This window comes from Lithobates pipiens, unplaced genomic scaffold (assembly GCF_037356315.1).
Source record: "Lithobates pipiens isolate NorthernLeopardFrog02 unplaced genomic scaffold, aLitPip1_a1.2 Scaffold_8, whole genome shotgun sequence".
Taxonomy (NCBI): domain Eukaryota; kingdom Metazoa; phylum Chordata; class Amphibia; order Anura; family Ranidae; genus Lithobates; species Lithobates pipiens.
Genome location: NW_027507903.1, coordinates 484,718,299 through 484,733,687, shown reverse-complemented (window position 1 = coordinate 484,733,687; position 15,389 = coordinate 484,718,299). Strand labels below are relative to the sequence as shown.

Sequence of the window (15,389 nt, the reverse complement as noted above, 5' to 3'; positions counted from 1 at the left end):
CTATGGTATTCAGAGGTTTTTGCAGACTAATTCATAGAAGCTCTAATGTCCATAGCAATGTGACATGATTATACCTGCGAGCATCAAACAAGCTTGTAAATTATGGACCGCTGATATTCTACATTTAATTTCATTTTTTCTAACAGACGCAGGTTCCAGGACAGGGCACTTTAACATCAGTGGGGATTGGCACCCAGCCAGCTGTTCACACACAGGTGAGCATACATTGCATAAAGTGTAAAAGTTAGATGAAATTTCACATTTGTCACTGGGGTAAGTTTCCCTCGTAGATTTCCTCTCAATACTAAGGGTTCTTATGTATTCTCTTCTGAATTTCATAGTTAGGTTGAATAAAGACACCAGTCCATCCAGTTCAACCTGATTGAGCGTCTACAATTGTCCCTATCCCTGTACATTGTACACTCACATTGGTCCGTACCCGCAAGGAGCCCACAGTCCAAGGTCCCCATTCATATACTAGGGCCAATTTTGGACAGAAGCCAATTAACCTACCTGCATGTCTTTGGAGTGTGGGAGGAAACCGGAGTACCCGGAGGAAACCCACGCAGGCACAGGGAGAACATGCAAACTCCAGGCAGGTAGTGGGATTTGAACCAACAACCTTCTTACTGCTAGGTGAGAGTGCTAACCACTTCACCACTGTGCTGAAGTTTGGTTAGACTTTTTTTGTGTGGGAGCGTGGTATGGGTATATGATCGAATCCATTTGGTTCTTGCAAATTGCGTTTCCCAGGCCATGGCGATGCTTCGGTTGCCCGCAGCACATACAGTGGATATAAATAGTCTGCACACCCCTGTTAAAATGTCAGGTTTCTGTAATGTGACAAAGTTAGACAAAGATAAATCATTCCAGAACTTTTTCCACTTTTAATGTAACCTATAAACTGTACAACTCAGATGAAAAACTAAAATGTGGATGCATAAGTGTACACACCCTCTTATAATTGGGGGTGTAACTATGTTCAGAATTAAGCAATCGCATTCAAACTCATGTTAAATGGGCGTCGGTACACACCTGCCATCTTTTTAAAGTGCCTCTGATTATCCCAAAATAAAGTTCAGCTGTTCTAGTAGGTCTTTCCTGACATTTTGTTAGTCGCATCCTACAGCGACAGCCATGGTCCGCACAGAGTTTCCAAAGCATCAGAGGGATCTCATTGTTAAAAGGTATCAGTTCGGAGAAGGGTACAAAAGAATTTCAAAGGCATGCATTAGATATACCGTGGAACACAGTGAAGACAGTCCTCAAGTGGAGAAAATATGGCACAGCCAAGAACTGGGCGTCACACCAAAATTTATGAAAAGACTAGATGAAAAATGATCAGGGAGGCTCTCAAGAGGCCTACAGCAACATTAACAACCAGCCGCAAGTCGTGCCCGAATATGAAAACTGTGTTCAAACTACGCATGTGAGGCATCGCCGAGATCGTTGGCCCGAGAGCAATAATTTTAGAACTAGACCTCCTCTAACGCAAAACTGGTAACCTGTAGAGAATTTGCCCAGCACCAGGTATGCCACCCTAGATAACCAGGTATGCCAATCAGTGCCCACAATGGGCATTACCAATTGACATGCATTATTGTTTCACTGGTTGGCATCAATCAGTGCCCATCAATGCCACCTCAGTGCCAGTCGGTGCCCATCAGTGAAGGAGAAAACGTATTTACAAAGTTTTGTAACTGAAACAAAAACATTTTCTGTCTTTTTTTTTTTTTTTTTTTTATTTGTTTAGCAGAAAATAAAAATCCCAGAAGTGATCAAATACCACCAGAAGAAAGCTCTATTTGTGGGAACAAAATGATAATTTAGTTTGGGTACAGTCTTGTATGACCGCGCAATTGTCATTCAAAGTGTGACAGCACTGAAAGCTGAAAATTGGTCTGGGCAGGAAGAGTATAAGTGCCCCGTATTGAAGTGGTCAAGTCATTTTTTTTTTTTTTCCCCCCAAAAAAAAGTACGCTTGTAAGACCACTGCGCAAATACGGTGTGACATAAAGTTTTGCAATGACCGCCATTTTATTCTCTAGGGTGTTCGAAAAAATATATAATGTTTGGGATTTCAAAGTAATTTTCTAGCAAATAAAACATTTTTAACTTGTAAACTCTGAGTTTGAAAAATAGGCCCGGTCCTTCAGTGGTTAAATGAGCTGCAGGAATATCTGGCAAGTACTGGCTGTGTGATGCATCATGTGACCACAATCTCCCATATTCTTCATTATGTCTGGGCTATGGGGTAGAGTGGCAATACGGAAGCCTTTTCTTACGAAGAAAAACTTCCAAGCCCAGCAAAATTTTGCAACACATCTGGAGTCTCCCAAAAGCATGTGGGAAAATGTGTTCTGGTCTGACGAAACCAAGGTTGAACTTTTTTAGCCATAATTCCAAAAGATATGTTTGGCGCAAAATCACTGCACATTGCCAAAAGAACACCACCCACAGTAAAGCATGGTGGTGGCAGCATCATGCGTTGTGGCTTTTTCTTCATCTGGAACAGGGGCCTAAATCAAGGTAGATGGAATTATGAACAGGTCCAAATACCATTCAATATTGTCACAAAACCTTCAGGCTTCTGCTAGAAAACTGAACATGAAGAAGAACTTCATCTTTCAGCATGACAACGACCCAAAGCATACAATCAAATCAACCTTGGAATGGCTTCACCGGAACAAGATTAACATTTTGGAATGGTCCAGCCAGAGCCCAGACCTGAGTCCGGTTGAAAATCTGTGGGGTTATCTGAAGAGGGCTGTGGACAGGCAATGCCCTCGCTATCTTGCAGATTTGGCGTGGTTTTGCAAAAAAGAATGGGAAGTATTGCCAAGTCAAGATGTGCCATGCTGATAGACTCATACCCAAAAAGACTGAGTCCTGTAATAAAATCAAAAGGTGCTTCAACAACATATTAGTATGAGTGTGTGCACACTTGTGCAACCATATTTAAAAAAATTTTATTTTTGCTTCCCTCCACCTTGTAGATTTCAGTTTGTTGTTCAACGGAGTTGTACAGTTTATCGGTCACATTAAGACCTCTTTCACACTGGGGTGCTTTGCAGGTGATACAGCACTAAAAATAGCGCCTGCAAAGCGCCCTGAAAGCACCGCTCCACTGTGAAAGCCCAAGGGCTTTTACACTGAAACAGTGCGCTGGCAGGGCGGTAAAAAAAACCCCCTGCTAGCAGCATCTTTGGAGCAGTGAAGGAGCGGTGTATAATACCACTCCTTCACCGCTCCTGCCCATTGAAATTAATAGGGCAGTGCGGCTAAATCGCCACTGCAGAAGCGCTTTGCAATGATTTTAACTCTTTCTCGACCGCTAGCAGGGGGGCAACGGCTTCATGAATTAAAAAATAACAGTAAAGTTAGCCCAATTTTTTTTTATATAATGTGAAAGATGAAGTTGCACCGAGTAAATAGAATACAGTGCCTTGTGAAAGTATTCGGCCCCCTTAAACTTTTCAACTTTTTGCCACATTTCAGGCTTCAAACATAAAGATATAAAAATTTTATTTTTTGTGAAGAATCACCAATAAGTGGGACACAATTGTGAAGTGCAACGAAATCTATTGGATTTTTGAAACTTTTTTAACTAATAAAAAAATGAAAAGTGGGGCGTGCAAAATTATTCGGCCCCCTTGCGTTAATACTTTGTAGAGCCACCTTTTGCTGCGATTACAGCTGCAAGTCGCTTGGGGTATGTATCTATCAGTTTTGCACATCGAGAGACTGAAATTCTTGCCCATTCTTCCTTGCAAAACAGCTCAAGCTCGGTGAGGTTGGATGGAGAGCGTTTGTGAACAGCAGTTTTCAGCTCTTTCGACAGATTCTCGATTGGATTCAGGTCTGGACTTTGACTTGGCCATTCTAACATCTGGATATGTTTATTTGTGAACCATTCCTTTGTAGATTTTGCTGTATGTTTGGGATCATTGTCTTGTTGGAAGATAAATCTCCGTCCCAGTTTCAGGTCTTTTGCAGACTCCAACAGGTTTTCATCCAGAATGGTCCTGTATTTGGCTGCATCCACCTTCCCCTCAATTTTAACCATCTTCCCTGTCCCTGCTGAAGAAAAGCAGGCCCAAACCATGATGCTGCCACCACCATGTTTTACAGTGGGGATGGTGTGTTGAGGGTGATGAGCTGTGTTGCTTTTACGCCAAACATATCGTTTTGCATTGTGGGCAAAAAGTAAAATTTTGGTTTCATCTGACCAGAGCACCTTCTTCCACATGTTTGGTGTGTCTCCCAGGTGGCTTGTGGCAAACTTTAGAAGAGACTTTTTATGGATATCTTTGAGAAATGGCTTTCTTCTTGCCACTCTTCCATAAAGGCCAGATTTGTGCAGTGTACAACTGATTGTTGTCCTATGGACAGACTCTCCCACCTCAGCTGTAGTTCTCTGCAGTTCATCCAGAGTTATCATGGGCCTCTTGGCTGCATCTCTGATCAGTCTTCTCCTTGTCTGAGCTGAAAGTTTCGAATGACGGCCAGGTCTTGGTAGATTTGCAGTGGTCTGATACTCCCATTTCAAAATAATCGCTTGCACAGTGCTCCTTGGGATGTTTAAAGCTTGGGAAATCTTTTTGTATCCAAATCCAGCTTTAAACTTCTCCACAACAGTATTACGGGCCTGCCTGGTGTGTTCCTTGGTCTTCATGATGCTCTCTGCGCTTTCAACAGAACCCTGAGACTATCACAGAGCAGGTGCATTTATACAGAGACTTGATTACACACAGGCGGATTCTATTTATCACCATCAGTCATTTAGGACAACATTGGAGCATTAAGAGATCCTCGCTGAACTTCTGGAGTGAGTTTGCTGCACTGAAAGTAAAGGGGCCGAATAATTTTGCACGCACCACTTTTCAGTTTTTTATTTGCCAAAAAAGTTTAAAATATCCAATAGATTTCGTTCCACTTCACAATTGTGTCCCACTTGTTGGTGATTCTTCACAAAAAATTAAAATTTTATATCTTTATGTTTGAAGCCTGAAATGTGGCAAAAGGTTGAAAAGTTCAAGGGGGCCGAATACTTTCGCAAGGCACTGTACCAACATGTCATAGATGCCTAAAATTACATACACTCGTGGAATTTCGGTACTTAAAAATCTCCATAGGCGACGTTTGAAAATTTTGACAATTTACCAGTTTAGAGCTATAGAGGAGGTCTAGAGCTAGAATTGTTGCACACGCCCTAACGCACTCGGCGATACCTCATTCAAACCTCGTGGTTTGAATGGTACACGCAGCGATGCCTCATGTGGTTTAAATGGCGTTTACATATGTGGGCGGGACTTGCGTGTGTGTTCGCTTCTGAGTGTGAGCTGACATTCCGAAACTACAAGTCCCCTCATGCCTCTGCCTGTGGGAATCATGCTTGTAACTGTCAGCCTTGCAATGCCTCATGGGACTTGTAGTTTTGCAGCAGCTGGAGGGCCACCAGTTTCTGGGATCCAATACTTTTTGGTAGTAAGGACATAGTTTTACTGGCAGGGTGCTGTTGCATGTCCAGGATTGTGGGGAACCTCTAGGTTCCCCTGTTCCTGAAAGTTTCAGAGCCCACTGTGAGGGGTGAAGATTGGGTTTATCTCGGATAACCCTGCAGCGAGGAAAGGTAAGTGGAGATTTTCTTATGAATTTCTCCTTTTAAGTTATAATGTTGTCATGCCTATGTGTCACCACTGGGGGCTGTATTGAGTACTCACCGCCTGATGCTGGAAACAGTACTGTCAGAAACTTTAATTTCCTCCTCCTCTGGCCACAACAAGCAGATCCTCCAGTAAGAAAAGGGGGGACTAGTTCTCCTTCTGCGCCCCAAGGTTGAAATGAACCCCTTTGGGGGACCTATATGCCAAAAGCATTCTTTTTATCATTTAAAAAAAAAAAGCACACAGCCGCTCAGAGGTGGTTTATACCCATCAATATACACTTCTTGCTTATACGCTTGCCATTTTTCTTTTTTTTTTTTTTTTTTTTTTTTTTTTTTTAATATATATACCCTAAATAGACTACATATTGGCCTAAACTGATGACAATTTTTTTTTTCCTCTACAATTTGTATTTTGGAAAAGATTGATGCTATGATCTCTCCATAGTGGGTCTAAACATAGCAGATGCCCATCCAGTACTCAGGACCCTCTTATTGAGATGCAAGGGGCAGGGGATCCGGAAGATCTTACAAAAGATTTGGAAGATACTAATATCATCTTGTGAAGATCCTAATATCCTTGTGCACAGGTTGCTTGTGCACTCTTACTAGTTTGGTTCGTTCAAACCTTTTTTGCTCCCTGTAGCACAAGCTCTTGATGAGCCCACCTCTGGTTTGGGATCGTTGAAACCTCCCCCATCTGGGGATGCTTTTCCCATTTATGGCTAAAAAAGCTTATGTATTCTGAATGGAAACATCTGGATAAACAATATTCTCCTAAGAAATTCTCCACATTTTATCCTATGGAAGAGGATTTCTATAAGGAATGGGAGTCCCAGCAATGGATGCTGCAATTGCTTCAGTGAACAAGTCTCACGTGTCGGGTGGATAATGCGCTAATGTTAAAGGCTCCAACAGATAAAAACCTTGCCTATCAACATTTTGGAGATTCAGGCAGTATGTCTGGCCCTAGAATCTTGGACGGTCAGACTACGGGATTGTCCTGTCAGGATTCAATCCGACAATGCCACGGCTGTGTCTTGCATCAATCGCCAGGAGGGAACGAGAAGTCGTGCAGCCCAAGAGGTGAATCATGTTCTAGCTTGGGCTGAAAAAAACATTCCTTGCCTATCTGCAATTTTTCATTCCAGGAATAGAAAATATGGCAGGCAGACTACTTGAGTCGCCAATAATTTCCGAGGGAATGGTCTCTTTCCTCCCGACATCTTCCTAGCGATATGTCAGAAATGGGGTATTCCGGACGTGGACTTGTTCGTGTCCAGATTCAACAACTTTGCGTCGAACGAGGGATCCACTAGCATGCTGAACAGATGCATTAGTCTTCCCATGGGATCAGTTTTCACTGATCTATGCGTTTCCGCCAGTTCTGCTACTTCCGTGTCTTCTCCGCAGGAACGAAAGGAGGAGATTCTGGTGGCCCAGAAGATCTTGGTTTGCCCAGATCATAAAGATGGCGGTAGTGCCGAAACAACAAATTGATCGACAACTAATCGATTAAGAAATTAATCGATTACCATTTTCATAATCAATTAATCGGTCACTAACATAATGGGGTTAAAAAAAAAAACTAAAATTAGCCCTTTATAGGACAAAGAGCAAATCGCTACTGTAAATATTACTTTCACTGTCCCATAGTAAAAAATTTACCTCTTACAGTAGCGATTTGCTCTTTTTTTTTTTTTTTTTTTTTTAACCCCATTATGTTACTAAACATCTCAGGCCTGAATCACACCTCTTTTTGGTGCTTTTTGCAGAAACACACTACAGTTCACTTACATGGTTTCCTATGGGACTTGTTCGCATCCATGATCATTTCAGCTGTTGCGTTTTTACAAGGACTTTTTTTTTTTTTTTTAAAGCAAAATGGTGCTATTTTGTTTTTTTTTGGTTCAATATACTTCAATGGAGAAGCTGCCGAAAAGCATGTAATATCACAATTTGTGTGGTTCTTTTTTTTGTTTTGTTTTGTTTTTTTTTTTTTTTTTTTTAATCTGCCCAACAAAAAAATTGGGCAAAAAAAATGTACAAATGCAAATTGCAGCAAAATTACCTTTTTTTTTCTTTTTTTCTTTTTTTTTTTCTTTAAAGGTTATTAACCGATTAATCAAAACAATAATCGGCCAACTAATCGATTATAAAAAATAATCGTTAGTTGCAGCCCTAGATGGCGGTAGGAGTCCCTAGGACTCTGCCATTATGGCCAGACCTTCTTGCACAAGGTTTGGTATTCCATCCTATTTTACGGACGCTAAATTTAACTGTTTGGCTATTGAAACCCACTTTATAAAGGATCGTGGGTTAGCTCCTTCAGTAGTGTCTACTTTCATTAATGCCAGGAAGCCAGCTTCCAGAGTCATTTACTAGAGAGCCTGGAAGGCATATGTTTCTTGGTGTGGATCCAGGGGTTGGCACTCCAGGAAGTATGTCCTAGGTAGGATCCTTGATTTCCTGCAAATGGGATTAGAAATGAAGCTGGCCTTGAGTACTATCAGTAGCCAGATCTCGGGCCTCAATCTAGGGAAGAGAAGGCACTACATTCCCTTGATGTATTAAGAGCGATCAGTCTATTTAAAGGAGCCCGCTCAGGTTCGTAAAACAGATGTTTTTGTTTGTACTGCCAGAAGGTCCAAAATGGGGACAAGCAGCATCAAAATCTACTATTTTCCAAATGGATTTGTCAAGTGATTGTTCAAGCTTAAAGAAGAAAATTCCTCCTTTTCATGTTAAAACACACTCAACCAGGGCGTTTTAGTGCCTTTTGGGCGGGACATCATCAGGTCTCTATGGCTCAGATCTGTAAGGCCGCAACCTGGTCTTTACGTTTACCAGATTTTATCAAATTGGTGTTAAAGGATGAGGATATTGTCTTTGGGTGCAGTCCTCTGGCCTCCTTTTTTGCCCTACTTTTTTTGATGCATTTCCCTCCCTTCAGTTGCCATTGCTATGGGACATCCCACATAGTAACTACTATGACTCTGTGTCCCCTGTTGTATGAAAAGAAAATAGGATTTTTAATACAGCTTACCTGTAAAATCCTTTTCTTTGATGTACATCAGGGGACACAGAGGTCCCTCCCTTCTTGGTATACACTTGTATTGCCGGGCTACAAAACTGAGGACTCCCAGTAGTGGGAAGGGTTATATAGGGAGTGCACTTCTTGCCTTAGGGTGTTCCAGTGTCCATCACCTATAAGTGGCCCTATAACCCACATAGTAATCACTATGGCTCTGTGTCCCCTGATGTACATCAAAGAAAAGGATTTTACAGGTAAGCTGTATTAATCCTGTGTGTATGTGTTTGCTTTTTTTTTGATCACTTTTATTCCTATTACAAGGAATGTAAACATCCCTTATAATGGGAATCTGTTGACAGGTCCTCTTTATGGAGAGCTGTGGGGTCAATAAGACCCCACATCTCTCCTCCAGGCTGGAAAGTATGAGATCGGAAAAAAATAAAATAATTCACCGATCTCATGCTGACAGCCACTATCGCGGCTTTGTTTCCTGCGGGGAACCCGGGCGCAACGTTTTTGCCTCAGACGGTCATAGAGATGACTGGTGACCATCTGGTCACCGGAAATCTCTATCATAGCCATCCGACGCCGGCTGATTCTTTCACTGGGCCTCTGATGGCACGGTAGATACCGGAGGCCTATATCGCCTATAAAAACTATCAAGCAACGGAACTGCCGCTATGATCGCTCTCATCGTGCACAGAATCGCCGGCTGGAAAGAATATCTTAATGATGCCTGTAGCTGCAGGCATCCTTCAGATATCCCCGCAAAAAGTCAAGGACTTCATATGATGCCTTAAGGTATTGAAGTGGTTAATGAGCATTTTACAGTTGCAGTGCAGGTGCTACCCCACTGCAAGTGATGTGCGTTTATTTATTTATTTTTTAGTTTTATAATACAGGATTTATATAGGGACAACCGTTAGCACAGTGCTTTACAACACAAGGGCAGACAGTGCAGTTACAATACAATATAATACAGGAGGAATCGTAAGGTCCTAAGAGTTTACAATCTAGAAGGGCGTGTCAAATGATACAAAAGGTAATAACTGGGGGTGATGAGCTAAGGGTGAAAATAAAAAGTTGTTAGGTGGAGGCGGGATAGGCTTCTCTGAAGAGATGAGTTTTCAGGGATCACCTAAAAGTGGACAGAGTAGGAGATAATTGGACCAATTTGGTTTAGGGAATTCTATAGGATCGAAGAGGCTTTGGAGAAGTCCTGGATGCGAGCATGGGAGGAGGTGACAAGGGAACTAGAGAGCAGGAGGTCTTGGGAGGAACGTAGAAAACGATTTGGTTGGTATTTTGAGACTAGGTTAGTGATGTAGCTGGGGCCAAGTTGCGGATGGCTTTGTAAGTTATTGTGAGTATTTTGAGTCTGGTAGCAGCCTTGAATTGGGCTTTACATTGTGAATAGACAGAAATTTTGAGAGTGCTAGGTGGTAACAGATGTGTTCAAAAAGTGATAGTTGGGAAGGGACTTTAACTGACAGAAAAAAAAACAGTGTTTAATTTGCATGTAGAGAGAAATGCCTGAGTGGAGTGCTTGAAATGTAGTCTCGATTTTTTCCCCTAGTAGTAAATGTTTGCCACTCAGAAAGGAATATGAATACATTTTTAGATGTCCACTAGTGGAATGTGCTCGGGACTCTATGCCTGGTACAAAAGATTTCCCAGAAGTGGTAGAAGTAGATGAGGCGATATAAATTTGCTAAAGAACAGTGCTCTTTTAAGGAAAGCACTAGTAATGTTTCAAATCTTTTCCTCTGCAATCGTATTGTAATTTCACCTGTCTCCTGCACCCATTACACTTTATTATGCTTGTCAATATTAATTAGAACTATTTAAAAATATAGAAGTTCCTCATTTCATGTTTAGTAGTCTCGAGGGTTCCAAAATGATGTATGTAGATATCCTCACCTTATAAGATTGTATTAAATCCAAATCCTGCTTCAGTACACTGTGATGGAAAATTGCCCAATGCAACAGGAAAGGAGTACTGCATATGATGTGGCTAGCTGTGACTGAAGAATGAGCATGACTTCTATTCCTAGTCATTTTCTATGTGGCACAGAACACGACTAGTTTAAGAAAAAAAAGTCACTGTGTATTTAGTTTATGGCAAGATGCCACCCTAACTTCATAACTTATGGAGTTCACTGTGTGTTATATCATTGATAACACTTTCCACCACTTTTTCCAAAAATGTTTAAATGTCAGTTTACTCATTTGATTATGTTTTGATGTTTTAAACAGAGTTCGCCTTTTTTGTGTTTCAGGGTGTTTCCCCCACTCATCAGGCAGCACAGTACCCAGTGGCAACAGCTATGTCCAGTCTGCCTGCCCCAACTCAAACGGTCATAACCCAAGCTACTGTTCCTGCCCCCCAGGTCAGTGCAGTTGGTGTGCTTGTGTGCAATAGAAAGATGTTCTATGCTTACATATAATAGAATAGTGCACTTTAAAGCAGAGCTAAGTCCCTCTATACTTCACAGCCAAGTAAACTGCCATCTTAGCTTCTGTTGGATCTGTAGTTGCCATGGTGCCACCTATGACACCCAGTTACAACACCAGACATTTGATGGCTTCAAAGTTTGGTTGATAACACAAGCAACTGTGACAGTGATCATTGATGGCATGCCTTGAGTGTAACTGTTTTGGGAAAACTTTAAATTTGGCTTTGAGTTTGGTTCTCCTTTAAATTGTGTTTGGAAGTTTTCCGGGAACCTGCGCAATGGTTTGGTTCCTTTTAAGAATTGACGGGTACCTGTTTTGTTATGCATAGTGGAAATCGAAGCTCTGTAGGCATGACCATTGACATCTGTCCACTAATGAATAACATCACCAGGGATGAAAACACTGTTCTACGGTGTGTTTAAGCTGTAGTTAATCAATTGGGTATAGCTGCATAATTATGAGCTCATAATAGCTTCAGAGCTAGGTAGGCAGTGTTCCTTTAAAAAAAAAAATAATAAAATATATACTGTGGTTTATTAATTACACTTGCAAACTTACTTCATTGACTAGCTAAACCTCTTTAACATAAGATTAAGCATACCCCTGTTTTCTGTAAAACTTGGATTCATTCATACCTCTTCATGCATTGCATATAAGGTGTGTTTTTGACTCCTTTTCATGCAGTACCATTCTTCCTGTTAAATTATTTATTTTCTGAAATGCACACCACAGATGCAACAAGTTTTTTCTTTAACTACTTCAGCCCCGGACTATTTTGCTGGCCTAAGACCAGACCACTTTTTGCGATTCGGCACTGCATCGCTTTAACTGACAATTGCGCGGTCATGCGACGTGGCTCCCAAACAAAATTGACGTCCTTTTTTCCCCCACAAATAGAGCTTTCTTTTGGTGGTATCTTGATCACCCCTGCAGTTTTTATTTTTTGCTCTATAAACAAAAATAGAGCGACAATTTTGAAGAAAAAACATTTTTTTACTTTTTGTTATAATAAATATTCCCCAAAAATATATAAAAAAACATTTTTTTCCCTCAGTTTAGGCGTTGCGTGTTCTACATATTCTTGGTAAAAAAAATTGCAATAAGCGATTGGTTGCGCAAAAGTTATAGCGTTTACAAAATAGGTGATAGTTTTATGACGTTTTTATTAATTTTTTTTTTTTTTTTACTAGTAATGGCGGCGATCAGAGATTTTTATTGTGACTGCGACATTATGGCGGACACATCTTTGGGGCCATTGTCATTTATACAGCAATCACTGCTATACGAATGCAGTGATTCCTGTGTAAATGACACTGGCAGTGAGGGGGTTAACCAATGGGTGGCAGTGTAGGGGTTAAGTGTTCCTAGGGGTGTGTTACTAACTGTGGGGGGCTTGACTTTCTTTCAGTGAACACTGATCTCTGCTCCAATCACATGGAGCAGAGATCGGCGTCACTTGTTGGTAGGCAGAGCGGGGAGATGCTGTTTACAACGGCATCTCCCAGTTCAGCTGCCCCGTGAGACGATCGCGGGTATGCCCGCGGTGGTCGAGTCCGCGGGACCCGCGACCGGACTCACGGGGGTCCTGACTGGCACGCGATGGCAGGGCGGCATTTAAAATTGGACATACCTGTACGCCAATATGCCTACCTGTGCCATTCTGTCGACGTACATTGGCGTGCGCCGGTCGGGAAGGGGTTAATATACTTGAAGTATGTATGTTTTTGTATTTTTTTTTTTTTTTCCCCTAGTCATACTTACCTAGGTGGATGCAGCATCAGACTGATGCTGCATCATCTGTCCCCTGCCGCCTCTGCACTGAGAACCGAGCCAACGAACACCACCAATGGCTTGGTTCTCTCACCTCCCCAAGCGGAGAGCTGCTGCCTTTCAATTGGTGGCTCACCTGCTCTGCTCCTCCACACTCACTGGAGTGCTGAGCTGTGGAGGGGTGGGGAGCAGCTGTCTCAGTAGCTCGCTGAGTGGCGGAGACTGCCATCAGTCCAGGCAGCTGGCAGATCCAGACTTACTAAGTCAGGTGGACAGGCTGCCTTGACTGATTGCAGAGAGCAGACTTCAGACCGCTATCGGCTGAAAATGGGTCACAGGAGTGCAAAACGAATTGCACTCCTGTGACCTATAGGAGACGCTCAGGCTGGACTTCTCTTTTAATGCCCCACATTAAGCCACCATTGTTGTCAATGCAGCCCTATTTATCTGCTTTGAGATTGCTACACAACCAGCTACATTGTCAGTACAATGCACACAACTCCCACTCGGCTCTGACCACCCTTAAAATGTACAACTTGGCTGCACCCTAATCACTGATTGTCACTTGTTAAATCTTGCAGTCTTTGCTCTGTACAACAACATGCACAGGAGGTTCTTGTGGTTAGTGTTTTTTGCTGTTGGTGATTTGGTTTACAGAATGACTGTATTTTGCATTTTTAGAATGCAGGTAGGCCCATTTAATAGGCTGCAGGGAGTGGTGCAGTGATTAACAGCAATTAGTAAGATACAGTTTAGAAGAAAAGTCTTAGGCCTGGTTCTCGCCATGTCAGTTGGACTGCATTTTTCTACATACCATCAAATGTGTATGGTATGAACACAGGGCACATGTTTTGTATGTGTCTGTTCACATCATACATGTTTGGCATGCAGAAAAATACAGCCCAACAGACATGTGAATAAACCCTCTAGTGAAAGCTGATTTCTGCCGGCTCCTTGATATTATCACATACTGTTAGTCTAAATGGAGGTTTTAGTGACGTAACCTTGTTGAGGGGGCTAAACAAATTGTCATAAAATTTTTGCAGAAAAAAAGTAGCTTATACAATTGCAACCCAAGGCATATTAAAATCTAATTTTATTAAAAATGACCTTTCCTTTTCTGTAAAATTCAATGAAATATGGCAACCTCAAGACGTTCTGTACACAAACGCTGTACAGAAAGCCCCCCCCCCCCCCCCGAAATGTAATTTCCTGCTTGGGTGAAGAACTCGGCACCAAGATATAAGTAAGGTTTCAGGCATCCTCTGCAACAAAAATTAGCATTTTACGTGGGATACTTCCCAAGGGGTAATCGCTTCTAAATGGGTAACAGACACTACAGCTTTTCTCATCACAACACTCAAAGTGAGGCATCTGATTAACATTAAGTAGTTTTTCCAATCCAGAATCACTGTGTAAAGGACAATGTTTACGAAATGATTATTCCTTTAGAGCAGAAACAGGTTGACATCTGCAACAGTTTGTTTAAATCCTTGCGATGTACAATGAACACCCCGAGGGGGATTGTGGTTTGTTTTTTGTTTTTTTCGTTTTTTTTTTTTTTTTTTTTTTTCTTGGTAAAAGTGGGGTTACTGTTTGACGCACCATCTGAAAATGCCAGCAGCTTGGCTGTCATGCATAGCCTCTTGTCTCAGTACATGTGTTCAGAGGCAAGTCAATTGTACAAATAAAGGATATTGGAATTTTTCGAACCTCTGTGTTAGTACCTCAAAAAGTAATGGGACACCATGACTAGTATGCAGCCAGCATTTAGGAAGAAGTCAACAGTGGAAACCTATTTTCTCCAAATAAGAGTAAGCATTTTAACCTCCCTGGCGGTATGATTAGTTCTGGTTTTAGGTGCTGAAAGCGATACAATTATTTTGCATGGAAATTTGGCGTTTTATATTGTAGTCCTGTAATTCTTAGGAATAACTCTTAAATCTGTTCAAACCAAAGTCTAGCAGACATCCTGGGTATGATAAAGTTTATAATATAATAAATCATAATAAAAATTATTCAATAATGTAATCAAATCCAAAAACACTGAAATTTGCTCATTTGCAGAATTGTCGCTGTCATTTGATTTAGTGTTTGATGATGAATTTCCCCACAAAACGCTATCGCTCAGTTCTGCAAGTGATTATAATTTATTATCGCTGTTTTCTAGTTGGTCTAAAATCACTTTTGACATAAAGGGACACTTTTTGGTTGCTATGGACAATCTCCAAATTCCAGGCAGAAAAAACAGTATTTATAATATAAAAGTGCATGCAGTACTGTGTGTGTTTTAACTTTTTTGAATTTGGCGCCGATCTCCGCTCCCGTGCGCCGCAACGTCGCAGGGAACGGAGCTCGGCGGCACTCGGGCACTGTGTGAATCGAGCGGAGGACAGCTCGCACACACAGTGCGGAGGACATCGCTGGATCCAGGGGACAAGGTAAGTAACCTCTCCCTGTATC

The 15,389-nt window shown here is 41.7% G+C and overlaps 1 protein-coding gene across 15 annotated transcripts in view; it reads left to right on the top strand.

Annotated features, from left to right (window-relative positions):
* Positions 1–15,389, top strand: part of WNK1 (WNK lysine deficient protein kinase 1) — a 233,590-nt gene that overhangs the window by 165,895 nt on the left and 52,306 nt on the right. For all 15 annotated transcript variants that reach the window (XM_077468930.1, XM_077468935.1, XM_077468943.1 and 12 more), the window contains 2 exons: positions 147–215; positions 10,979–11,089. In XM_077468930.1, coding sequence (XP_077325056.1) covers positions 147–215; positions 10,979–11,089 — 180 coding nt within the window. The remainder of the gene's footprint in view (positions 1–146; positions 216–10,978; positions 11,090–15,389) is intronic.